The 26,273-nt window shown below is 36.5% G+C and overlaps 1 protein-coding gene across 1 annotated transcript in view; it reads left to right on the top strand.

Annotated features, from left to right (window-relative positions):
* The window catches only part of RGS22 (regulator of G protein signaling 22), a 118,269-nt gene that overhangs the window by 77,212 nt on the left and 14,784 nt on the right, over window positions 1-26,273 (top strand). The window contains exons 15-21 of the mRNA XM_059394928.1: window positions 10,248-10,442; window positions 12,413-12,505; window positions 15,119-15,291; window positions 16,214-16,376; window positions 19,324-19,482; window positions 21,809-21,877; window positions 24,924-25,085. Coding sequence (XP_059250911.1) covers window positions 10,248-10,442; window positions 12,413-12,505; window positions 15,119-15,291; window positions 16,214-16,376; window positions 19,324-19,482; window positions 21,809-21,877; window positions 24,924-25,085 — 1,014 coding nt within the window. The remainder of the gene's footprint in view (window positions 1-10,247; window positions 10,443-12,412; window positions 12,506-15,118; window positions 15,292-16,213; window positions 16,377-19,323; window positions 19,483-21,808; window positions 21,878-24,923; window positions 25,086-26,273) is intronic.

Raw genomic sequence — 26,273 nt, 5'->3', positions numbered from 1 at the left:
TATAAATTTACAGAGTGGCCCAATAAAGAATTGACAGTCACATCCATTTTTCCCTTCTTATCCCCTTACCCATTGTTGTCCCTACCACTCTGGGAGCAGAGAGTCCCGAGACTGAGTCTCAAAAGAAGATAATAAACGTGCATTATGTGATCTTGGGACACTCTGGAAAGGATGATCTTTCAAGCCCTTTTCTAATGTTTTCAGTTCTTTAATTTTATAATACTGGTAAAGAATCAAGGAGGTGGTGGGAAGTATATATCTTCCTAAGGATTGTGCTGGTTATCATAAGGATCGACACTTGAACAAAGAGAAATTGCTTATGTGATAATGAATAATGTTCAATAAACAGCGAGGAAGCCCTCCCCCCAAAACAGGTGAGAAGAAGACAAACAAGTATCTAAAGTTAGGTGTGATGGAGAGGGGACAGATTTTTAAATTTCTGTTAAGATTTACATTTAATGTATTCATTCTTTTTTTTTTAGATTTTATTTATTTATTTTAAAGAGAGAGAGATCACAAGTAGGCGGAGAGGCAGGCAGAAAGAGAGAGAGAGGAAGGAGCAGGCTCCCCACTGAGCAGAGAGCCTGATATGGGGCTCAATTCCAGGACCCCAGGATCAAGACCTGAGCCGAAGGCAGAGGCTTTAACCTACTGAGCCACCCAGGCACCCCTAATGTATTCATTCTTTAAAAAATATTTTTGGGGCACCTAGGTGGCTCAATGGGTTAAGCCTCTGCCTTCGGCTCAGGTCATGATCTCGGGGTCCCTGGATTGAGGCCCGCATTGGGCTCTCTGCTCGGTAAAAGCCTGCTTCCTCCCTCTCTCTCTGCCTGCCTCTCTGCCTACTTGTGACCTCTGACTCTCTCTCTGTCAAATAAATAAATAAAATCTTTTAAAAATAATTTTTAAAAAAGCAACATTTTTTTAGTAATCTCTACGCCTAGTGTGGGGCTTGAACTCACAACCCCAAGATCAAGAGTCATATGCTCTTCTGACTGAACCAGCCAGATGTTCCTAATGCATTTAGTCTTAACAGAGAAGTCTGTGAAGCTTCAATCCAAGTTCTAAATAAAATGGTTGGGATTTTGGCTTGGGTAACAGCTATTCAATTCACATGATTGCAATCAGATGAATGTGTGTTTCTTAGCAAGTAATATTTTCTGCTTGTCTTTCCTTTATGTTCAGCTCTAAATATGTGTTGCGCATGTCTACGATTCTTGTTTTAGAGAAATATTGTAGTTTTATCTAACTGGTGTTGGTTAAATATGGGGAGAACATATAATTTATTATCTAAACCAGGATTCTTTTCAGAGTGAAAGGGAAACTATTAATAATTATGCCAGAACAGTTGGCTTAAACTAGAATGGGATTATATGGCTACCCTCATTAGAGCTTCTTGAGACTATGGGAATAGACAGTTAAATAATATGCAAAAGCCCAAACTCATCAAAAAGAGATCAGATTTGTAGTTACTAGAGGTGTAGGGGTTGAGGGAAGGGGAAGCTTAGTGAAGGTGGTCAGAGGTACAAACTTCCAGGAATAACATAAGTAAGTACTGGGGAAGTAATGTACACCATGATGACTGCAGTCAACATTGCTGTATGGTTTATACAAAAGTTGCTAAGAGAGTGGATATTCCCTTCTTCACAAGGAGAAAATTTTTTCTTTTTTTGGTATCATTATGAGATGATGGATGGTTGAACTTATGGTGGTAATTATTTCACAATATACATAAGTCATATTATGCTGTCTACTTTAAACTTGGACAATGCTGTATGCCAATTATTTCTCAGTAAGACTAGACAAAAAATAGTTCAACAACAACAATAACAAAAATATGCATGGGCCCTTGGGGCTTCATAGAGAGAAGTAAGTGTGAGGTCAGGAAGGAAGGTCATAGATAGTAGCCTGAGAAGAGTCTCACTGAGCTTGGCCGAAGTCTGAATTATATTTTGCTTCTTGTGGGAATGGAACTGCTGCCTCTTATTTCCTCCTCACATTTTTATATTTGTTCTGATCAGTTACTCCTTGTTTCAATGTAGAGAGGTGAATTCAGAGGACTTGCATTTGAGGAAGCAAAGTGGGAAATAGTCAAAGGCTGTGCAATGAGTGGTATGTTATTAATGGAAACCGGAAATACAGAAGGAAGGGAGGCACTTGGAGGCTCTGAAACAACAATTTGTTATATTATTGAGTCACTGAGTGTGAAAGTCTAGAGCCTATCCACGTAGTAGTAATAAGTTAGCAACTAAAAGCAGAGATTTTTTAGCTTGGGAAAGAAATCAGGTCTAAAGCTATATATATTTGGGTTTCTTCTACAAATAGTTAACTGTTAAATCTCTGGGAATGGACACAGTCTTTTATTCATCTGTTTGTTCATCCTAAATTTAGCATTACACGAAATGCTAGGGATACAGTAACAAAGTAGACCTAATCTGTCTTCATAGACCTTGTGGTCCTGTGGGAGAAACATGCAAGTACAAGGCCCCATCGGAGCATGTATGAATGATCCTGAAGACAAACTGCAGGGGTCAGACTGAGCAAAAAGCAGAAAGAGGATAAGGCTGGAGTGCATAGAGAGCATAGAAGACATAGTGTGAAAGTCCTGTGAGACGGTGTGTGGCGTGTGTGAGAAACTGAAAGAATGTGAACTGAGAAGAAAGTATAGTTGAACATAGAATTTAATGAAGATTTTATTTATTTATTTCTTTGACACAGAGAAAGAGAGAAATCACAAGTAGGCAGAGAGGCAGGCAGAGAGTGGGGGGAAGCGGGCTGCCCCCCCGAGCAGAGAGCCCGATGTGGGCCTCGATCCCAGGACCCTGAGATTATGACCTGAGCCAAAGGCAGAGGCTCAACCCACTGAGCCACCCAGGCACTCTAAACAAAGAATTTTAATGAATGCTTTCCTTTAAGGGGAAAGAGAGAAAAGGAATCACCAAAGGAGTCTAAGAGTGGAAATAGAGAATCAGGAGACACTGTTGAGGTCAAGGAGAGGTAATCAACAATGTAAAAGCTGCAAGGAAATACAGTATAGTGAAGATTAAGGAGAGAAACTATTGAACTGGTGTTTGTATGGTTGTTAGTGATCTTGGAGATCAGTTTCATTGGCCTGAAAACCAGATTACTGCAGACAGAGAAGTGGGTGAAAAGGGAGTAAGAAGATTTGTAGAGATGGGTAAGAGAGAAGGGTGATAGTTTGTAGGCAAAAGAGCCAAGAAACTTATTTGAAAAAGGGAGAGACACCTCACCTGAACAGGTTTGTAGCGTCAGAAAGAAGATGGAATCAGGGGCGCCTGAGTGGCTCAGTGGGTTAAGCCTCTGCCTTCGGCTTGGGTCATGATCTCAGGGTCCTGGGATCGAGCCCCGCATCAGGTTCTCTGTTCAGTGTGGAGCCTGCTTCCCTCCTCTCTCTGTCTCTGCCTCTCTGCCTACTTGTGATCTCTATTTCTGTCAGATAAGTGGATGAAATCTTAAAAAAAAAAAAAAGAGTCTGAGAAGATGGAATCAATGGCAATATAAATTAAGGACATCGGCACTAAGGAAATAATTGATGTTGCAAGGTTCTGGGGAGGAAGGGAGTCAAGGCCACACATGAATGATTTTATCTTGGAAAGGAGTCTTTCTTTGAAACATCGGAGAAAAAAAAATATTTAGAAGGTTCTTGAGGAGAAAGTTGAGGGTATCCATACCAGAGTTTTTCCCAGTTAAGTGGAAGATCAATCTTCTGAAAGTGAAGAAGTATAAGGAACAGTTGGGAACTTTATGGAGAATGGCAAAGGTTAGAAATGGGGAGATAAGGTTTGATTAGAAATATGCAAAAACTTACCAAGCTTTGTGATCATGGCTGAGGTACCTCTTTTTCTTCTTTTTAAATCTATGTATAATGAAGCCAGTTGTCATAGTTTTTATTGGGAGCTCAAGGACAGAGTTGGAAAAGTGGATAAATGATTCGGCAGACTCAGAATTGGGCGGAAGATCAAGATGGGAGGAATTAAGGATGTTTTAAGAGTGTACTTGAAATGATGGGCAATCTTCAGACCCGATCACGAAAGAAAGAAAGAGAAACTAGGTGGTGGCCCCATTTATCTGGAAGACAGGAAGAAGCTACAGATTGTGCTGAAGGTAAAGAAAAGCTTGGTGAGAGGTATAAAAGGATGAAGAATAATGTTCAGAGAGAAGAAGTTGTACCATTAATATAGTAATTGGTAAAGGAAACTGACACTCATTCTGAAGAAAATCATAAAGCAAAATTTCAGAAGGTAAAAGCCCAAACTGATTGGAGATAGTTATAACCTGAATGGCCTTGCCGTGGCGTTGTGAAATGTCCACCAAGGTATAATGATAGACAATAGAAATAGCACCTAGAGTTTCTCACAAGACTGTGGATAGCAGCAGATCTTGAAAGACAAGAAGAGTGAAGGCAAGACTGGGAGAGAAAGGGAAAAGGATGGATTGGGGTGTCCACCAAAAGCTATCATTTCTATCACTGGTATTCTAGTCACCATTTCAACTTCTTTTGTACTTTACCTTCTTCACTGTTACTGTGTTTTTTAAATCAAAGAAATTGTCCTGATTTCTACACAAAGAGTTTGATATGTGTCACATCAAGTGTTTATTTATACTATACTTTCAGTGGAGCTGACCCAATGATTAAGCAGTTGCTTTATTTTTCCATTAGAAGTTGTTCAACCCCAAATAAAACCTGACCACCAATTTTTAAATGAAGTGATTTGGGGAGTCAAATATACCCTTCTTTGAGGTAATTTGAAATTATTGAAGCAAATTTTAGAGACATTCTTACTGTTGTGAATTTGATCATTTTTGTCTTTAGTTTCTTAATTTACCTTAGTATGACATTATTTTAATTTATATATTTAAAAAATCTCCAGCTTAGAAAATCTTTAAGAATAGATTTCAACCTGATACAAACCTAACTTGTTAGACTGGTTAGATTACAAGTTCCAATCAACTGATGAATGACTAGAGCTGATGTGGTATATATTCATGATGGAATATTACTCAGCCATAAAAAAGAATGAAATCTTGCCATCTGCAAAAACATGGATGCAGCTAGAGAGTATTACACTAAGCAAAATAAGTCAGTTAAAGAAAGACAAATACCATATGATTTCACTCATATGTGGAATTTAAGGAAAAAAACAAATGAACAAAGGGAAGAAAAAAGGGAGAGAGAGAGAGAGGCAAACCAAGAAACAGACTCTTTTTTTTTTTTTTTAAAGATTTTATTTATTTATTTGACAGATAGAGATCACAAGTAGGCAGAGAGGCAGGCAGAGAGAGAGAGAGGAGGAAGCAGACTCTTCGCTGAGCAGAGAGCCTGATGTGGGACTCGATCCTAGACCCTAAGAAACAGACTCTTAATTATACAGAACAAACTGATGGTTACCAGAGGCGAGGTGGGTGGGGGGGATGGGTGAGATAGGTGATGGGGATTAAGGAGGGCACTTGTGATGAGCACCAGGTGTTGAATAGGAATGTTGAATCACTATATTATACACCTAAAACTAATATTACACTGTTTGTTAACTAACTGGAATTTAAATTAAAAATTTTGAAAAACGAGCTCCCAAATTTAGAAAAAATTGTATGTGTACAAAGCAAATTTCATTTTAAATATTATATATATAATCACTTGGTATGAACCATCATTTGATGGTTTAATCTCTGCTATTCTGCCTAATGGACTATGTTTCTTTGTCTTAGGGAAGGAAATTTCCAGGCTGCAGATTGCTTAATTAAATAGAATATCCAGAATGTCTCCTAAATATGCCCCTTCTCCCACATTTCACAACACTTAGGAATAAAGAGAGGTTCTCTGCTGCTGTTCAAGACTCATCTTTAAATACTTCAAAAGTTTTAAGTAGCTCCATCTACTAATAGCCCCTATCCTAAGTCCCACTAATGCCGCCAAAAGACCTTTTAAGTTCTCTATCTAGAAAGTCAGAATGAATAAATCATGAAATTTCTCTCTCTCTCTTTTTTGTTTATCATATGAAGCTTTTTTGGCATCTGTACAAATAACCCTTATAGCATATATGCTACAGTGCTTTTTTTTTTTTTTTAAGTTTTTTTCAGCGTAACAGTATTCATCATTTTTGCACCACACTCAGTGCTCCATGCAATACGTGCCCTCCTTAATACCTACCACCTGGCTCCCCCAACCTCCCACCCCCCACCCCTTCAAAACCCTCAGGTTGTTATCAGAGTCCATAGTCTCTCATGGTTCATCTCCCCTTCCAGTTTCCCTTGACTCCCTTCTCCTCTCCATCTCCCCTTGTCCTCCATGCTATTTGTTATGCTCCGCAAATAAGTGAAACCATATGATAATTGACTCTCTCTGCTTGACTTATTTCACTCAGCATAATCTCTTCCAGTCCCATCCATGTTGCTACAAAAGTTGGGAAGTCATCCTTTCTGATGGAGGCATAGTACTCCATAGTGTATATGGACCACATCTTCCTTATCCATTCATCCATTGAAGGGCATCTTGGTTCTTTCCACAGTTTGGCAACCGTGGCCATTGCTGCTATAAACATTGGGATACAGATGGCCCTTCTTTTCACTACATCTGTGCTAGAGTGCTTTTTAACTCACCCAATTCCAATGTCTTTTTTTTAAAAGAGATTTTATTCATTTATTTGACAGACAGAGATCACAAGTAGGCGGAGAATCAGGCAGAGAGAGAGGAGGAAGCAGGCTCCCTGCTGAGCAGAAAGCCAGATGCAGGGCTCCATCTCAGGACCTTGGGATCATGACCTGAGCTAAACGCAGAGGATTTAACCCACTGAGCCACCCTGGCGCCCTTCCAATATCTTTTATCTCCATTTTCCCCATGTTATGGAGATAGCCATGTGTTAGAATCCATCATAATTTAGAATGACTTCAGGTTTAAATGTTGGAACTCTGAAATTCCTCTTTCAGATCATCATTTCACTTTAGAACATTAAGCTTCCATTCATCCATTTAACATATATTTATTGAGCGAGTGCCACATTATATACTGAACTTTATAAATACTCCCTTTTAACTGCTCTACAGGTCCTTCTCCCTTATCTTCACTCTATTTTTTTTTTTTTCCCAGTAAGCTCTACATTCAGCGTGGGGCTTGAACTCATAACTCTGGAGGCAAAACATGAGAGACTATTAACTATGTAGTAAATGAACTGAGAGATGCTGGGGAATAGGTGGATGGGGGATGGGCAAAATGGGTGAGGGGGTTAAGGAAGGTACTTGTGATGAGCACTGGGCATTAGATGAAGGGGATGAACCACTAATTCTACTCCTGAAACCAATATTACATTGTATGTTAAATAACTCAAATTTAAATAAAAACTTAAACAAAAAAGAGTCATGACTATACTGACTGAGCCAGCCAGGTGCCTCATTCACTCTCATTCTTTGAAATTCCTTTCTGCATATTGTTATTACTATCCTGATTCTAACCTCATCTGCTTTCCTCCCTACAGTAAGCTCCCAATATATCATTTCAATTGCATCTTAACCTGCCCTTTTAATCTCAACTTCTCTTTCTTCAGCTCTTTTACTATTTCCTCTGACTTCATTATTACTATGCTTTACGATCAGTATTTATTCATCTTTACCTATATATTTATGCATCTGTTGTTCTCTATTCCATCCTGCTCTTACCTTTGTTTCATAGGCATAGCGCAGGTCTGCTGGTGATGAATTGTCTGCTGCTGTTTGTTGATTTATGACATCCTTGTTTTCTTTTCACTTTATAAGGATATTTTTGCTGGGTACAGAATTACAGGTTAGCAGTTATTTTCTCTTGGCACTTTAAAGATTCAAGACTAGAGTCTATACCTGGTCCAGCTCTGATATTAGGGTGTTTTGAGAGCTTAAAGTATTTACAGGGGCTTCCCCAATGGCAGGCCCTGAACTATAGTCCTTGTCCTCTTGGTATTGAGAAACTTCCAAAAATCCCAATTATAGGGAGTCATAAGGACTTTGGCTGTTTTTGTGTGCAAGAGGAGAAGTCACTGAAGAGTTGAACAGAAGAGTGATAGACAAAAGGCCTTCTCTGTTTGCTGTGAAAAGAAAAGACACTAAGAAAGCAAAGAGGAATATTTGAGGACCAGTTAAGAGGCTATTGCAAAAAAGCAAGTGAGAGATGAAGGTGTCATATAATTTATCTGGCCATTGAAATAAGTTCCAAATCTTACTCAAACTGTTTTTCTTTCCTGACACCATAGTGATTTATTTCTAAGATTTATATCCCATGATGTCACTCCTCAGAGAGACCTCATTACCTATCTTTAAGTAAAAATTCAAATTCTTCACCAAGGGACAAAAGGTCATATGCACGTTCTGGCTTCTGCTTCCCTTTCTAGCATCCCCTCTTATTCTACTTCTTTCCTTTAGCCAGTGGTATCTATTTGGAGCCCAGAATCTCTCCATAGGTCATAAAACTTCTGTAAGCCTTCACGCCTCGCCCATATTTTTCTCCTTAAACCATCCTTCTCATCAACTCCCTTTCCTTGCCTGATTGACTCCAACTCATCTTTAAAGATTCAGCTGAAGGATTAAGAATAAAAGAAACTTATCTTCTCTTGGAAAAGTTTCGGGAATCTTTTCCTTTCCCATTCCAAGACATAAATGAGTCTTTTCTGCGGATTTAGTACAATTCAATAAACATTTATGGCATCTTCTCTCTGCCAAGAACAGTTTTAGGAGTTGGAGAATGACAAAAGAATAAGCTGCAGTATTTGCCCTCAAGGACCTCGTTCTAGAAGAAGATACATAATACATAACTTCATTATAGTGTGGTGTGGATAGCAGTAGAAAATGATTTTGGGAGGAGGGTGTCAGTGAAGGTTTCCTGGAGGAGGAAAAATCCATGTTCATTTTTAAAGAATAAGTCAGAGTTTATCAAGCAGACAAGGTGCATGGGGTAAGGTGAATATCCAAGATCAAACAAACAATATATGCAATGGTATGGAATGGCAAAACAACAAGGTTTAGGAAAATAACAGAAGAATTGGTATTTGAGTGTAAATTTTTAAAGGCAATTAATGGGATGTGAGTTTAAAAAGAATGGACAGGCAACCGTTGATGATCTTATTTACAATGCATACTTCTATTGTAGTACTTATCATACTGTATTGCAGTGACCTATTTTCATTTCGAGGTCACCACCAGTGGCTCCTTCAAGTAGGTATTGGGTCTTAATCATTAATCGTTGCTTAAATAGCAGCTATCCACGTGTCCAAGATGGATACTCAGTAAGTGCTTATGTTGTTAGTGCGGACCCTTTAAAACTTCTAAGAAGATTATTTTACAGAATACTATTATTTGTATTTGGTACAAATGTATCTATCCATCTGTCATCTGTCTATTGCCTGGGTTGAATCTGGACATGATCAGGTCCAAAACTAAGTCAAAAAATAAAATTAAAATTGAATGCAATTAATTAGAGATTGTTAGTAAAACTACATTTAAATCTGATACACAGAGCATGACATATTTGGTATATAATATTTTAAAAATAAAATGTTATTAAATTGCTTCTCAGATGTAAATGGCTGTCATTTGGAGAAAAGACAAATGAGTAGAATGGAATAGACGTTTATGCAGTTTTTTCTAGGAAGCTTAGAAATTCCACGTGTATCTGTGTATCTTTCCATTCACTCCTACTTCCTTCTCATATCTATTCCACAGCATTGGACACCAGTTGGAGATATTTTTACAGCAGAAAGAGATACTTGTTACAGTTTTAAGAACTCTGCAGCTCTGTTGGGTAGGGCAGGTAGTCTCTTGTCCCTGTCCTAGAAGACTGATAGCCAGTTTTTCAGCCCCAGTGATTCTTGCCTCTTGTTTCCAAATGGGCATTTCAAGCCATTTTGGGAGGTAGCAATAATATGTTAGAAATATCATGAACATAAGGGGAAAAGGAGACCTATAACCTGAAGTCAATCATAATAAAACATAGAAGTAATCTGATAAAAAGGTGGAATATCCAAATGATATACTCTTGAGTAAGAACTACTACAAACTGACTAATTACTACTGAAGAAATAGGAAAAGTAATGAGAATAAACACAGTGCTTTGACTTAAGTAGTTCCATGCATCTTTTCAAGAAAAAGACATCACTTGAGCTTGTTTCCCTTCTCTTACATTTTTTAAATGCCTTTACTGAGGAACCCACTCACCATTATGGCTTCTCCCAATATCCTCTCCTTTCTTTCTCTCCTTTCTCCCTTAGTATCTTTTTGCCACATACATTGCTCCTTCGGCTACTCTTGACATTGGACTCCAACAGGAAAGGAAAAAAGAAATCTATATGAAAATACAGCCACCATTTGAAGACCTTTTTGACACGGCAGAAGAATATATCCTCCTCCTCCTTCTTGAGCCCTGGACAAAGATGGTAAAATTCGACCAGGCTGCTTTTGGAAAGGTATTGTGGCACTAAGAAATGGCAGGTGACCATTCAGGTTTACTACAAAACTGAGGATAAGCAACGTTATTAACTCACAAGAGAAAAACGGAAAAAGAGAAAAACTGGAAAAGATCTCATATGGGCCAGGGACTCAGCGTTAAGATTTGGCAGGCTCAAAATTGGAGCAGCGAAAGTATTTATTAACTTCATTTTTTGCCAGTTTCTCAATTGTCTTCTAACAAAAGACTAAAATCTTTGTCACTTTTAGTTCTCTGTACAATTATGTCGGCAGAGAGAAATCTGAGGTTTGGTTTCCTGCGAACCAACAAAATCTGCCGTGATAATGTCCCGGCTTTGTCCCTTTTCGCCATTTCTCAGCAGTGGCCTTCATTTAGATTAATGGAAAAATCCCATTTAATTTTCTCCTGGATGAGTTATGGTAAATATGACACCCATGGAAAATAGAAATGTTCCGTATATATTGTGGGAAACACATTCTGTAACTTCAGTATTGCTATTTGAAGGCACTCCAAATGTTCATTATATTGGGCTGTTTGATTGGATACGAGTTTCAACACAACTTTTTTAATTCCCAAAGAGGTCATTTTAAGTCTCAGTGCCTGAATGTTTTCACTATTCTTATTGAGGGGTGGAGGAAATTTCTTTCAGTATTTATTTTGAACCACAGATTTGAACCATTCCTGGGCATTTTTTTTCCCTATGAAGTTAACGCATGGACCTTGTACATCAGGTCCCTCTCAGTGGAACTCTGCTGTCTTCATATTGCTGTTCTTTGTTCCTCTCTCCTCAACCACTTCTTAGTCTTGTCTTCTACCAGAAAGAATAGCTTTTGGGAGGTAGCAATAATATGTTAGAAATATAAACTAAGATAAAATTAATACCAAAACACCCTGGATAGAATTACCTTATTGGATTGTGATTGAACAACTCTCAGGGCTTACTAAATTCAGTGATGAAAATTAAATTTTCCATCCTAAATTCTCTTTGTCCTCAAAAATTAGCATCCCAACTTTTCTGCTACAAAAATACATCTATTACACTAGAAAAGTTAGGCTATTGTATGAGATTTTTAAAAAATTCTCTCCAGTCATTATTTTAAATATAATGCATGGCATAACCTGAGATAGGGTCCTGAGATGTTAAAAAAAAAAAAAAAAAGATTTAGAATTACAACTAACTTCCCTAAACCAAAAAGTTTTGGCTTTGGTGATGACTCTTATAAAATGTGTGGAAAAATGATACACTCTTTTTAACAGGAAACTAGAAACTTCCTTAAATTCAACCCAGAGGATTTCTCTTAAAGTCCAGTTGACTTGATTATGTAGACTTGCTCCCAAAAAGGATAATTAAGGAGACTACCAAAGCTAGTTATTAAATGTAGAAAGTTCTCAGTCCACTAAACTGATTTTTCCCTGGAATCGAGAAATTGAGAATGAGCTTGTTTTCGTGGCTGTCTAAAACAGTGCAAAACCTGCTCTGCAGCAGGACATGTACAATGAGGTTAATCTGATAAATGACTCCTTTCTTGCTACAGCAAAAAACCTTAGGTCACAGAGTATTTCAAATGGAGTGCAGTCATTTCTTGTACTACTGTGGATTATTTGATTATTAACACTAGCAATGCCTGTCTTTGTGACCCTTACCCTGTTGTAATGAGTAGAAAACAGAAATGTGACCCAACATGTGTGCAGTGTTTGTTAGTTCGCATGGGGTGTTCAGAAAGGAGGAATGATCTCTGGTGTCACTATATCATTACGTAGAAATATTTTATCACATGCATGCAAAGTAAGAATTTGTAGTTAATATTTTTATGTTTGTCTTGCTGCTTTTGCCGCCAAACCAGTTTATTTTATTGGCAAATGTATTCATTTTTGAGCCCACTGTTATTGGCAAATTTTGCATTCTTTCCCCACTTTTTCATAATGTACATTCTATTGATGTTACGAGCTTTATTATTATTTTATTAGGTGGAGCTGATAGAAGAAACTCGACAGTTAGATTCCACATACTTCAGAAAGCTACAGGCTTTGCATAAGGAGACATTTTCCAAGAAAACTGAGGTAAGACAGCTCTCTACTTAGAAAAATCAACTTTTTATCCTGGAGAGGATTACCGCTGTATATATTGGCATGGGGCAGAGGGATCATATATTGAGAAGATCATATCCTGATAAAGTAGGGAATAGGCCGTTTCATTCCTCTGCTACTTCTTTGCCTAGGATGCTGTGTTTGACAGGTATCACTTTATACTGACACATTAAACAACAGAGCCCAAAGAACAAAGCAGATGCAGTAATGTAGGGGAGCCAAGCCACTTGCCTGACTTAGTTAAGAGCCTTCAAGCCGCATTATTCCTTCGAATGTTTCTGGTTATTTTCTGTATGGCAACTGTTCTATTCATTGTCAATTTAAAAAAAAGAGTTAAATTGAATTTTCCAAACAGAAAGGGAACTGTCTTGTGACAGCAATAGGCAAAACAATAAAGGATAAAATATGGAAGGGATCTGGGGGAGTCCGTAAAAAGATGATAGGATAAATTAGGATAGTAACGTGTTATTTTGATTTATAAATTTGCAAATTTGGGATTAGCTACATAAACCATGGTAGAACCTGAAAGTCATAAAATGAAATTTGTATATCTACATAAAAGTGAGAGTTCATATTCACATTTATTAACATGGAAAATGCCCAGGACATATTATTATATAAAGATAATGGGGGTGGGGTCTGGGTGGCTCAGTGGGTGAAAGCCTCTGCCTTCGGCTCAGGTCATGATCCCAGGGTCCTGAGATCAGGACCTGCATCGGGTTCTCTGCTCATGGGGAGCCTGCTTCATGCTCCCTCTCTCTGCCTGCCTCTCTGCCTACTTATGATCTCTGTCTGTCAAATAAATAAATAAAATCTTTTTTAAAAATATGGGGAACAAAAAATACTGGTATCATATAATCCTATTTATGTAAAATTATATGTATGTATTTCTCCATGTATACATATATGCAAAGAGAGGTATCTGGAAAGGTGTTCACCAAAATGTTGAAGACCATTAGCTCTGAGTGATAAGGTTTAACTGATTTTTTTTTTTTTTCAGGAGATAGTTTTACTTTCTCCTCTGTGCCTATCTCAATTTTTTTTTTTTAAGATTTTTTTACGTACTTTATTTGACAGAGAGAGAGAGATCACAAGTAGGCAGAGAGAGAGGCAGGCAGAGACAGAGGGGGAAGCAGGCTCCCTGCTGAGCAGAAAGCCCGATGCGGGGCTCGATCCCAGGACACCGAGACCATGACCTGAGCCGAAGGCAGCGGCCTAATCCACTGAGCCACCCAGGCGCCCCCCTATCTCAAATTTTTATTGTTTTACAATAAAATTTTACACAAACAGTAAAGGTTTTTTTTTAAGCTTTTATTTGTCAGAGAGAGAGAGAGCACAAGCAGGGGAAATGGCAGGCAGAGGGAGAGGGAGAAGCAGACTCCCCACTGAGCAAGGAGCCCGATTCCAGGACCCTGGGATCATGATCTGAGCTGAAGTCAGACACCTAACAGATTCAGCCACCCAGGTGTCCCAGGAGAGTTTTTTAAATGTAACCTTCATGAGGGGCACCTGGTGGGCTCAGATGGTTAAATGTAATCTTCATGATAGTTGCCTTTTTAACACAGAAATTCTTTATTTGAGAAACTACTTATTAGTATCTTGGAAAGACTACATAAAAATCCAAAAAAGTAGCACATTTTGTTGCATTTTAAACTTAATGAAAATGTTCATAAAATTGTGTTTTACGTTTGTGTTTTAACCTTATGAACTGAAATGTAGTTAGTTGTATTTTAGGTTGTTTTTAAAAATTTATGAACTAAAATGTGTAATTCTCCCCATAATCCTTTTCCACACTGGAAATTGATTTTTTAAATATTGGTATTCTCTCTCGTGGTCTGATGCTTTTCAAACACAAATAGAGGGGCGAATTAATTATATAAGGAATTCCTTAAGGAAAGGAAGGGTTTTTCAAAGAGTAAGCTTCTCTAGCTCTTTGCCCTTAAATAGAACTTATAAACTGCAGAACATCAGGTCTTAAAATGCCTAAACATTAACTTTTATATGAAGAAGTTTACATGTAAAGAATGTGCTATTGGAAAACTATGTTGCCTTATTCTATAACTTTCAAAATTGCTATATATAAAAGAACATTTTATGTTCATAATACATTGTTAAGAAAAAGAAGTTACAAAACCATACATAGTTGTTCAGTCCTATCTTGGCTTTTAATAAACTACATGTGTGTACCCAAAAAAGACTAGAAGATTTGTATTTTAAAATGTTAGCGGTCGTTGTCTCTGAGAGGGATAGTAAGTAGAATGTATGTTTTTTGTTTTCTTATTACAAAAGATATATTACTCTTGTACTAACAAAAATAAGAAAATTAAATATTTTATAAGCAAATATATGGTAAATATTTGCTAAGTGTTCCTAAAAAGAAGCAAATGGAACAGCAAGGATCAGAACAGAAGTTGAGAGGAGTTAGAGCCAGATTCTAGATTCTAGATTCCTCACCTACTCCTACCATTGCATTGTTAGATGGTTTTGGCCTAATTGTTCATTTTTATTTCAACTTCCCTTTCTAGATTTGGAAAATAATTTGCTGTATTTAAGAGATTTTTTTAATGAAAAATTTTATTTCACTAGGACACTGCTGGTGAAATTGGAACTGGTATTTCACGGCTTCCTGAGGTCTCTAAAAAACCAGAATACTGGAATAATGTTCCTGAAGAATATAAGCACTTTAGTTTTAATGACCTGCTTAACAACAAACTGGAGTTTGAACATTTCCGCCAGTTTCTTGAGGCTCATTCTTCAAGGTAAGGAACATAAGCATTTTAAAAATGTATTTCTCCCTTAAAGCATCATTTTCTAAGCTACTTATGCTTTTAAGCTACTTATTTTGATTGAACATATCATAAAAGTGATTTGGTGCAAGATTTCACCATGACAATAAAAAGTAATGAGCATACCTCTCTGAAATCTGTATGGGTAACTTTTTGTTGGGGAGTGCATTTTGATAAGAGCAACCTCCCAAATGTTATTTCAAGTCGTCAAATAAGATTTGTTAGTAGTTTTTAGCATTGGCTAAATAAAAACACCAATGTGTTTTATTCTTTTGCTTTTCTACTCTTTCTTTTGCATTTTTCTAGACAGCTGCTTTAATTAGTATTTCTAAAAAGTATCTCCCTTATATTTTTCTAAACTGTTGAAATTATTACTATAATACTTGTAATTTTTATTAGCTAATACATCAATGAAATACTAGTTTTGCACAGAATCTTGGAAACTTATGACATATTTATCTAATGTAAACTGAAATATTGATCATATATTTTTCCAATAATTTTCTCCCAAGTTAGCAGAAAAAGTTTAGACCTGGGAGCCAAATTTCACATATATAGTTTCCCTTCTTATTGATGGGAATTGTGAATTTAGCATATTGCCAAATACAGATGCAGTAGATGGAAATTTTCCCAGATTTGATATCAACAATATAAGTCCAGCATTGATGGAGGAACTCTGAAACCCTGTCAATAACAGTGGCAGATTCTTTTCTGATCCCAGCACTCCTGTGTTCATTCATATATTTAGCCAGGATTAGATATATTATTGAACTCATTGGTTTCATGATCCAATCAGTTCGGCTAACTAGGCAAGACAACAACTTTTTTGGTGGGTTAGTAGCATTCAGAGAAAAAAATAAAAAAGACCTGTACTTTGTTTTTGTTTTCATTTTAGTATGGACCTTATGTGCTGGACGGACATTGAACAGTTCAGAAGAATAGTTTATGGAGACCAAAAGCAAAGGGAAGAAAAATCTATATATATTAAAAACAAATACCTTAATAAAAAATATTTCTTTGGCCCCCAAAGTCCAGCTTCTCCATATCAGCAGGACCAGGTATTAATATGTAAACATATATTCTTTGGTGAAGTATGAAAACCAGTAATTTTTTAAAATTTAAATTCAGTTATTTAACATATAGTATATTATTAGTTTCAGAGGTAGAGTTCAGTGATTCCTCAGTCTTATATAACACTCAGTGCTCATTACATCACGTGCCCTCCTAAATGTCCATCACCCAGTGACCCCATCCCCGTAGCCCGCTTCCCTCCAGCAACCTTCAGTTTATTGCTTATGATTTAAGAGTCTCTTCTGGTTTGTCTCACTCTCTGGTTTCGTCTTGTTTTATTTTCCCCTCCCTTCCCCTGTGATCCTGTTTTGTCTCTTAAATTCCACATATCAGTGAGATCATATGATAATTGTCTTTCTCTGTAACTTATTTTGCTTATCGTAATATCCTCTAGTTCCATCCACGTCATTCCAAAAGGAAAGATGTCAGTTTTTCGATAGTTGAGCAGTATTCTGTTGTATTTATACGCCACATCTTCTGTATCCATTCACTGTTGGTAGACATCTGGGCTCTCTATAGTTTGGCTATTGTGGACATTGATGCTATGAACACTGGAGTTCATGTGCCCCTTCAGATCACTACGTTTGTATCTTTAGGGTAAATACCCAGTAGTGCAATTGCTGGGTTGTAGAGTAGCTCTATTTCCAACTTTTTGAGGAATCTCCGAATAGTTTTCCCGAGTGGCAGCACCAGCTTGCATTCCCACCGATAGTGTAGGAGGGTTCCTCTTTCTCATCCTCACCAACATCTGCTGTTTCCTCACTTGTTAATTTTAGCCATTCTGACTGGTGTGAAGTCATTGTGGTTGAAAACCAGTAATTTATTTCTTTTTGTCAACAACTTGAAAGTCATCTATTTTGTCCTTTGCTTTTATGATTTATATGTTAGATACTTTGAAGATCTTAACTTTTCTAAGTTATTTCTAAGTATCTACAAATTAAATGCCTTTAAAATTCACTCCAGTATAGTATAATAATGTTATTTTTAAAGTAATTTATAGAATAAAAATAGCTTTTATTCATCCATTCATCCATTCATTCATCAAATATGAATACCTGTGATATATGGTGTCATTATTTACTATAATATTACTGTCATTATTGCTATTTGTCATTATTACACTATGTCATTATTTACACTGTGTCATTATTTATGACAAAAAGGCCAGATGAGAATTCAGCAGTGCGACTGAATGTTCATGTAACACTTTGATCACATGAAATATTGTTCAATTTTTATGCTTTTGAAATGTAAAGAATTAAGTGTTATAATGAATTTGAAGTTTGCTAGTACCACATTACTACCTGGAGATCAAATGTATAGTGTTTGATATTTTTATTTTGGTAGTTTAAAAGGATACCTATTTTAATGGTGTACTTCCAAAAAATCCAAGTTTCAGATTCATGCTAAATTCAGTAAGTTAAAGGAAAATTCAGACGTGTTCATAAGTAGGGCATACCACATTAAAAAGCTAGATCTTCCAGGGGTAAAATAAGCAATACTTTTTGGGAATAAGAAGGAGAAGGAATTCTGGAATTAAGCAACCTTGACAAAATGCCTTGCCATTAGTTCCCTGAGATCCAAATCTGGGCTGTATTAGCAAAAGTATTGGGTATCTCAATAAGCACAAGTATGAAATAAACACATGGAAGGCATTTGTTTTCTGTTTGGCTTGTGCTACATTGTATGAGGGTTCCTGGTATCTGATGCTACTGTGTGAACCTTCCATACTAGAACATGCTGAGAACTTCAAATTCAGTAGAAAAAGTGATTCATTGCTATCACAGCAAATGACTGTGTTTACTCCAGAGAGTGTCCTCAGTGACCTTTCTTCCTCATCTCTGGCCTTACTTTTATTTTTGTTTAAGTATTTTATACTTAGGGATATTCATATCACATTACATTCCATATAGATCTTGCTAGTTCTAATTTCAGCTGGGTGGGCCAAGTTTGCATTTTTATCAGCAAAGCAGTCTTTTCCTCTTTTTCTTTTTTCTTCCTTTTTTATATTAAAAAAATCAGTATTATTAAAGGATGGCTATGAGGGTTTCTCATCTGTTTTTATGCAAAACAATTATTTTATTAGTAAGATTAGGAAGGAGGTAGTTTTTCCAGTGAGGGACCCAGAAGTTTTGAATGGTGTGTGCACAGAAACAGGCAGAAAACAGAGATTTATAGCAGGAAATAGTCATCTGTGGCTTGTTGAAGCTGAGACTTCTACAGAAGGAAGATCTTGGCCACCAAGAAATTATGTTTTGTAAAAGGTGTCACTGTGCAGGTCAGAGATTCTTCTCTGTATACCCTGGTCTCTCTGTACTTCTACTGCTTCTGTTTTCTTCTTCAGAGTTGTTGCGGCAGCCTTGCATTGCTAGGACCATCCTCATCCCACCATGTCCAACACAACATTTGTTTGTGCCTATTTAGAATTTATGAGTCAAGGTTGTCTCCTAAGTAAATCATGCCCCATTTTCCTCATACACAAAAGAAAACGCTTTCTCCAACTAGTCAACTTCCAGAATCACAGATTCATAGAATCTTAGACCTGGACGAGCCTTTAGAGAACACATAGACTAACAATTCCCCTCATTTCATAGTTGAAGATGCCGAGGCTGTGGAGGAAAAAAAATGGCATTGCTTGTAGTCACACAGGATAAAAACCCAACTCCTGTGTTCTCTGAAACATATCACGAGCAAAATCAAACATAAAAAAAAAAAATCACATAACCCATAATTGTCTGTTTGATGTTATAGGGGAGTTCTAGATTTTGACCATCCACAATAGAGCCAGGAGATATCTTTCAGCAAATGACAGTTGTGCTACCTAACGCGTGCTTGGGAAACGATTTGGGAGTAGATGGATAAATGAATGACTATTAGTGTTTCTTCACTAAAACAGGAGTTTGCAGTTTTTTTGTTTCCTTTGTATTTTCTTAGATAATGAATCTAAGTGGTGGCTGGGGAAGGATGCTCCATGAGCAGCTTGATGCCTCTGTCCTGCTTGAAGTTCAGAAGCACGTCCTCAATAAGCTGGAAAACGTGTGGCTGCCATTGTTTCTTGCAAGTGAACAGTTTGCAGCACGCCAAAAGATAAAGGTATATCAGTTAGTGGAATATTTGCATAGCAATAGGCAGTACCTCTTAAAACATCACATGTATCTACCCGTGGACCCAGCCATTGAACTTCTATGGTGTTAAGAGCATGGAGTCAGCCTTCCCAAGGTTTTGCCTCAACCCTGCCATGTGTTAACTGTTCACTTTCAAGGTTTTTTGTTAGTTTTTTTGTAAGTGTATTTCATTCATTCATTCATTTACACTTTACGTAATCTCTATACTCAACATGGGGCTTGAACACATGACCCCAAGAGTCTCACGCTCTACTTGACTGAGCCAGCCAGGTCCCCCAACAGCTTTTAAGTTTTATAACCTTAGTTTCCTCATTTGAAAAATAACTGGGGTTAATAAGAGTAATTGCTTCCTAAGATAATTGTGAAGATGAAATGAAAAAAGGTATGTGTAGTTTCTTAGCGTGGTACCTTGCACACAACGACGATTCAAATAGTACTTATTAATCTAGGTGTTATTTTTATATTGTTATGAAGTCTTCATATAAACGGGCAAGGACAAACAAGGGGGAATAGTTAAATGCTTTATGATAATTCTGTGCTATGAAGATTTCTATATAAAATGGGGTTATAAAATGAGATTAAAATATAAAAATGAGATTTCCACAGGCACTGATATGAAAGATTATTTCTTGAGGGAAACAAGCAGATGCAGAATAGCATGTAGACGATAATCCTTTTACATGTTCTTATATCTCTGTATCGATTTATGTATTTATTTTTCTATCTATCTGTATTTGTGTTTATGAAAAAAAGTCTAGAAGTAACTGCCTCCTGGGGATAGGAAGAATTTTTACTTTGTGAAATGGGGTGTTTTTTGTTTTTGTTTGGTTTTTGCTTTGTTTGCACTTTATAAAAAGTTTGTGTTACTTTGATAATTTAAAATGTCATTGTCACACCAAACACAGGCAAACCTGATCTTTACAAAAATAACATAAAGGGACAGAAGGTGAAATTTTGGGCTCTAGTATGCAAAAGTACATGCCATTAGTGTTGATCAGGAAGAATCTAAAAGAACTGTCCTCTATATTCATCAAAAACTTTGAGACTTACTTATGTGGAAATAATCCTTAGTCTTAAGAGCACCTTAAATTATGGAAAACACAACACAGCTGGGAAAAATAGAATTTATAGTCTGAAGAAGAGCTGAATTGTTTTAGGTAAAAATTTCCTGGAAATAAGCTTTGAGGCAACTCAAATCTCCTCATTTCCTTTCTTTAGGCTTTGGCTTACTAATATTATTTACCACGTTTTTTCACTATGTTGACCACAATAATTTTTTTGTAACTTATAACCGTTTCCTGACTGACTTCGCGTTCTTTGGGTGGCAAACAACATAAACCGATTCTGGCAACCTTCAGCCAAGGAGAAAGGAGAGAATTTGTTATAAAATGGTGCTAGAACATCTCACACACTGAGGGGAAGTGTTGACACCCAAGCTCTAGAAAGGCCAGGGGCTGGGACAGCCCTGGACATCCAGCAGAAGTTCCTGGATCTTTTCTCTAGCTGTGGCTATAAAAAAGCAGCACCTAAGATCCAGTAGTGGTCTCTCTAGGTCAGTTCCTATCTATCTGCTGTGGACAGGGAGGTAGTTTCACATAGCCCAGATTTTGCAGGAGTGGTTCCCAAGGGAAGATAGAACATATAGGCAATAACCTCCAGAAATATCCACTATATTTCCTCCCTGTGTTGAATAACTTCTGTGCTTTTCTAAAATTAGTTGTGGCTAGAAAATAGCACAAAAATCTGGGAAATCCTAATTATATCTCCCGCTTCAATTTCCAGGGGACCCAAAGTGACCTGTTACCCACATTTGGGGCAACACACTTAGATATTATTAGCTTAATTTTGCAGACGGGGAAACTGTTCAGAGAATTTGAGTGACTTGCCAGGCACCTAGGGAGAGCTTCCCTTTCTAAGTCTGGTCTTTTTTCTCCAAAACTGCATTATGTCTTATCCATGCTGACCTTTACCTCACTTTTAAAAGCTGATAAATTAGGGGCACCTGGGTGGTGCAGTCATTTGGGCGGCCAACTGTTGGGTTTCCACTCAGGCTGTGTTCTCAGGATGGTGGGATTGAGCCCTACGTGGGGCTCTGTGGTCAGCATGGTATCTGCTTGAGAGTTTCTCTCTCTCTCTCTCTCTCCCTCTGCCCCTCACCCCACTAGTGTGCACTCTCTTAAAGAAAGAAATAAATATTTAAAAAAAATAAAATAAAAGCTATTAAATTAGTAAATGACATAAAAAAGTGTAAACATTCTGAATAATTGGGATAAAATAATTGGTTTTGCTTTCAGGTACAGATGAAGGACATAGCCGAAGAGCTCTTGTTACAGAAGCATGAAAGGAAGATCGGGGTCTGGAAGGCAAGTAGTTTGTTATAGTCTTCCTCTTGCTCCCTCCACTCCGTCAAAGTATTGTTTTTTTCCTCCCCTACTTGTTCAAGGACCCTCATTGTAGGCACTGCTTTCTAAGCCACTGACTCTGTTTAATTGGCTGATGGAATCTGGGGGAGAGGGTGATTCTGCCAGAGCCCTCTTCTTAAAGCCCTCTCGACCTGCTAAACCCTAGAATTGTGCTTTAAATATTGGACTTTAAATATACACTTTAGTTTATTTTGCTAGTGGTGGATTTATTGAGGCAAGCTGTTCATTTTAACATATGGTAAGCTTATTGATTACTGAGCGTGAATTGCACAAAAAGAATAGTTATGCAACAGAATGAGCAAATTAAATTATCTTGCATTATACTCTGTTGAAAGTTACATTTTGGCTTTAAAAGGATTAAAAACTATCATTTTATAATAGGATACCTAACTAGAAATTGCCCATTTTTCTTCTTAACAAGCATGATAAACACAGTCTTCCTTTTGAGCCTATACATTTATATGTATTCATCCTTCTACAGATCATTCTGGAATGTCAGACTAGACCCGGGTGACCCCCTACATATATAAAATTTTATTTGACTATTAGAGGATTGTATGTATCTGTTAGGGTGCTCTTTTTCTATATTTTCCTCTTGAAAGGAAATAAACCATTCTTATGCTTGTCTTTTTTTTTTTTTTAATTTTATTTATTTATCAGAGAGAGAGAGGGGGAGAGAGCAAGCACAGACAGAATGGCAGGCAGAGGCAGAGGGAGAAGCAGGCTCCCTGCTGAGCAAGGAGCCCGATGTGGGACTCGATCCCAGGACGCTGGGATCATGACCTGAGCTGAAGGCAGCTGCTTAACCAACTGAGCCACCCAGGCGTCCCCTTATCCTTGTCTTTTGCTATATTTTTGTTGAAGTGTTAAGGAAGCTGGGCTTACATTTCATTTATTGTGCATTATATATTATGTTATTTTCTGTTGTGTTAAATTACTCAGTTTTGTATATTAAGAAGTAGGTCTTAAAACATTATTTGCTGAGTGCATTTTAAATAAACATCCCAGTCTAATACATAGTTGTTCCTATTTATAGGGTTGTAATTTTAATACAGAACGTATGGTGAGGGCTTAACTTTTTGACTAGAGAATATGTGCCTCACTAAAACATGTTAGGTATCTAATCACTTTATCTGGGTTAAGGCACTGCTGTTCACCTCAACTGCCTAGTATTGCCTTCCCTTTTCAGTTTTCAATTCAAATGTTATCCTCAAGACCCTTCTGCAAAGCTTTTGCTCCTCTGGGGACTCCTTTTGTGTTCCCGTAGTGCTTTGTACATAACTTTCTTCAACACTTATGCTGATAGTCACACATGATTTGTTTCAGGAAATTTATTTTATGCATTGTCAGTAATGGATATTTATCATGTGTTTTGACTGAGAGTTACTGTAGTTCCTAAATTTACTTAAAACATTGCCTTTGGAATGGTGCTTCTTTGCATGATTGTAGACTAAACTCAGATTTGGGGAACTTCAATAAAATTTATCCAGTAAAAAAAAAATGTTTATTCAGTAAATTCAGTAAAGTCTATGTCTTGTGTTTTTTAATCTGAGAGGCTAAAGAGGGATGGATATGTGATCTAAAATGGTCAAAACTTAGAAAGTAGACATCTTGTATTTCAAAACTGTGAAGATACAAACTAAGTAATACTTGTAAGCATTACTAACACACCATAGGTCCATCTGGCTTTTTTGTTATGTAAAGTAAATCCTCAGTCAGAAGAAGCTTCTTACTAAAAATAATGTAGTAATGATTTTTCTTCTTGTTATCAAGTATTAATAACAGTTTTTATTAAAATAATATGAAGATGTCTCACCTAAAAATATGATTTGTTTTCTAGTTAGAAGCTCCACAGCAAATTTTCTGTTTAAATTAACAGGATTAATTGGTAATTCTTTTTTGTAAAATTTAGAAAAAATATCTTAAATGTTCTAGTGGTCTTATTTTTTAAAAGGCAAGTGAGTGGGGTGCCTGGGTGGCTCAGCGGGTTAAAGCCTCTGCCTTCAGCCCAGGTCATGATCCCGGGGTCCCGGGATCGAGCCCCGCATTGGGCTCTCTGCTCAGTGCAGAGCCTGCTTCTCTCTCTCTCTCTCTCTCTCTCTGCCTACTTGTGTTCTCTGTCAAATAAATAAATAAAATCTTAAAAAAAAAAGGCAAGTGAGTTATATTTAATATATAATACGATACATGTATAATAATATATAGTTTTAAAATACATAATAATAATGTAACAATATGTAATCATAAAATTATGGCTGCATTTTTCTGTTTAGGTACAGAATTCACACAATGCATTAAAATGTAGTTTTTCACCATAGTCCCAAACTGTAATGATTCTTAACATTCTTAAACAATGTGGTTATATGTTCTGAATCATCCAATCATTTCTTTTTCTCTCTACCTCTTTAAAAATTGAACAAGATCAAATAAAACTCATGCATACAGAGAACCAGAAGGGTGGTTCCCAGAGGAGAACAAGGAGTCAAGAGGTTTCAGTTCTAGTTATGAAATAAGTAGGTCTTGGGGATATAATTTTATAGGATGGTGACTAGCGTCTATAACATTGTATTTCATTGCATATTTGAGAGTTACTAAAGGTAAATCTTAAATGCTATATTCATAAACAGAAATGTTCTGTATCATTGTATGAAGACTGATAGTAACTACTTATTGTGGTAAACATTTGGCAGCATATATAAATATTGAATCATTATGTTGTATAGCTGAGACTAATATAATGTTACATGTCAATTACACCTCAATAAAAATATTCACAAATGAAAAAAAATGATGCCATAAAAATATGAAGGAGACAAAAGAGAGAAGAACAGAGAGGTAGAAGTTGCCAAATTCTGTTGTATCCATGCCATAAATTCCAACAGCCCAAAATAAAGGAAGTTAAAGTTGGTAATTTTTAACCTAATAAATGACCTTATTATTACTTTTTAGAATACAGCTAATTATCTGTATTATCTACTTTGGACAGCCTGTGGAGAGTAAGTGGATATCTTCATCTTGTGAAATCATTGCTTTTCGTAAAGCATTATTGAATCCAATTACTGCAAGACAGTTTCAACGGTTTGTGGCACTAAAAGGAGATTTATTGGAAAATGATGTACTCTTTTGGCAAGAAGTACAAAAATATAAGGTATCATATTAGAAACTTGAGAAAACCACCTTTTTGTGTGTGTGTGTGTGGAGGAAATGTCTTAACACATCAGATTCTTACCTGTGACTCCATAGACAAGATTTTTATGAGATATCCCAATTGTTTCATCTTCAGACCAATATATAAATATTAAGGTGTTTATTGTTCTATGTTAGGCACATTTCTTATTATACAGTGAAAAGTAAGAGTGAGCCCTGAAATGATAGAATTAGATTTTTCAACATAGTCACATATATTACATATTCACATATATTATGATTTAATGAGAACCTTCCTGAAAAGAATTTTAACTATATTTTTTGCCTATCACTCCTCTATAAATGGACCATACATATTCGTACTTTAACCAAGATCTCTTTACCGGAATTCCTCCCAACTATATTGTCAGCAATGGTAATCAAAGATAGACAATTATAGATAAATAAACCAACAGAGATGAGAAAAGCTTTTGTATTAGGAAGAATGGTCAAATTTTTAACAAAACAATTAATTGAAAGAACAAGTTTAGGTGCAAAGGTAGTTTATTTTTAGGTTTAAGTTTAAGTGTTTATTGAAACCATATTGCATCTTTGCATTGAAGAAAGGAAAGAACTTTCTAGATATTATAATCTAGACTTGAATATGGGAATGTTATCTAGAAATACCTAAGAGTAGGCATCCAGACTCTGCTTCATGCTCCCACAGGGAGCAGATTCATTTCTGGATGAGCAGCCTATTTATCCCATTATAAAGGTACAGAATAAAAATAAAACCGGAAGTTAAGATGATAATACTTTCAATTTGTCTATACTCTAAGTATAAATTATGCAATACTAATATTCTGCGGCATTTTTATTCTATATAGTTACTAATTGCTTGCTAAAATCTATTTTCAAACTCTCTCCAACTTACCATGAAACTATTTTTTATTTTTTTCTGTTATGAGCAATTTTTGTAGTATTCTCACCTTAGAAATTTTCTCAGAAAAAAAAATGTTTTGCGATAAAATTTTTCAAAATCTGTCACAGGTAAGCAATATTAAAAATTTTTTTGAGAATTAAGAAGGAGGTAGAGTCTGTTTTTCAGAATAGGTAGTAATATGAATGGGCAGAATTATTTTTAAGCTGCTATGAATATGAGTAAGCCCAACTTACTCATGTAATGCAATAATCCTTGCACGAAAGACAT

This window comes from Mustela nigripes, chromosome 3 (genome assembly GCF_022355385.1).
Source record: "Mustela nigripes isolate SB6536 chromosome 3, MUSNIG.SB6536, whole genome shotgun sequence".
Taxonomy (NCBI): Eukaryota; Metazoa; Chordata; class Mammalia; order Carnivora; family Mustelidae; genus Mustela; species Mustela nigripes.
The sequence above is the reverse complement of the archived record's forward strand: the minus strand, read 5'-3'. Positions and strand labels throughout refer to the sequence as shown.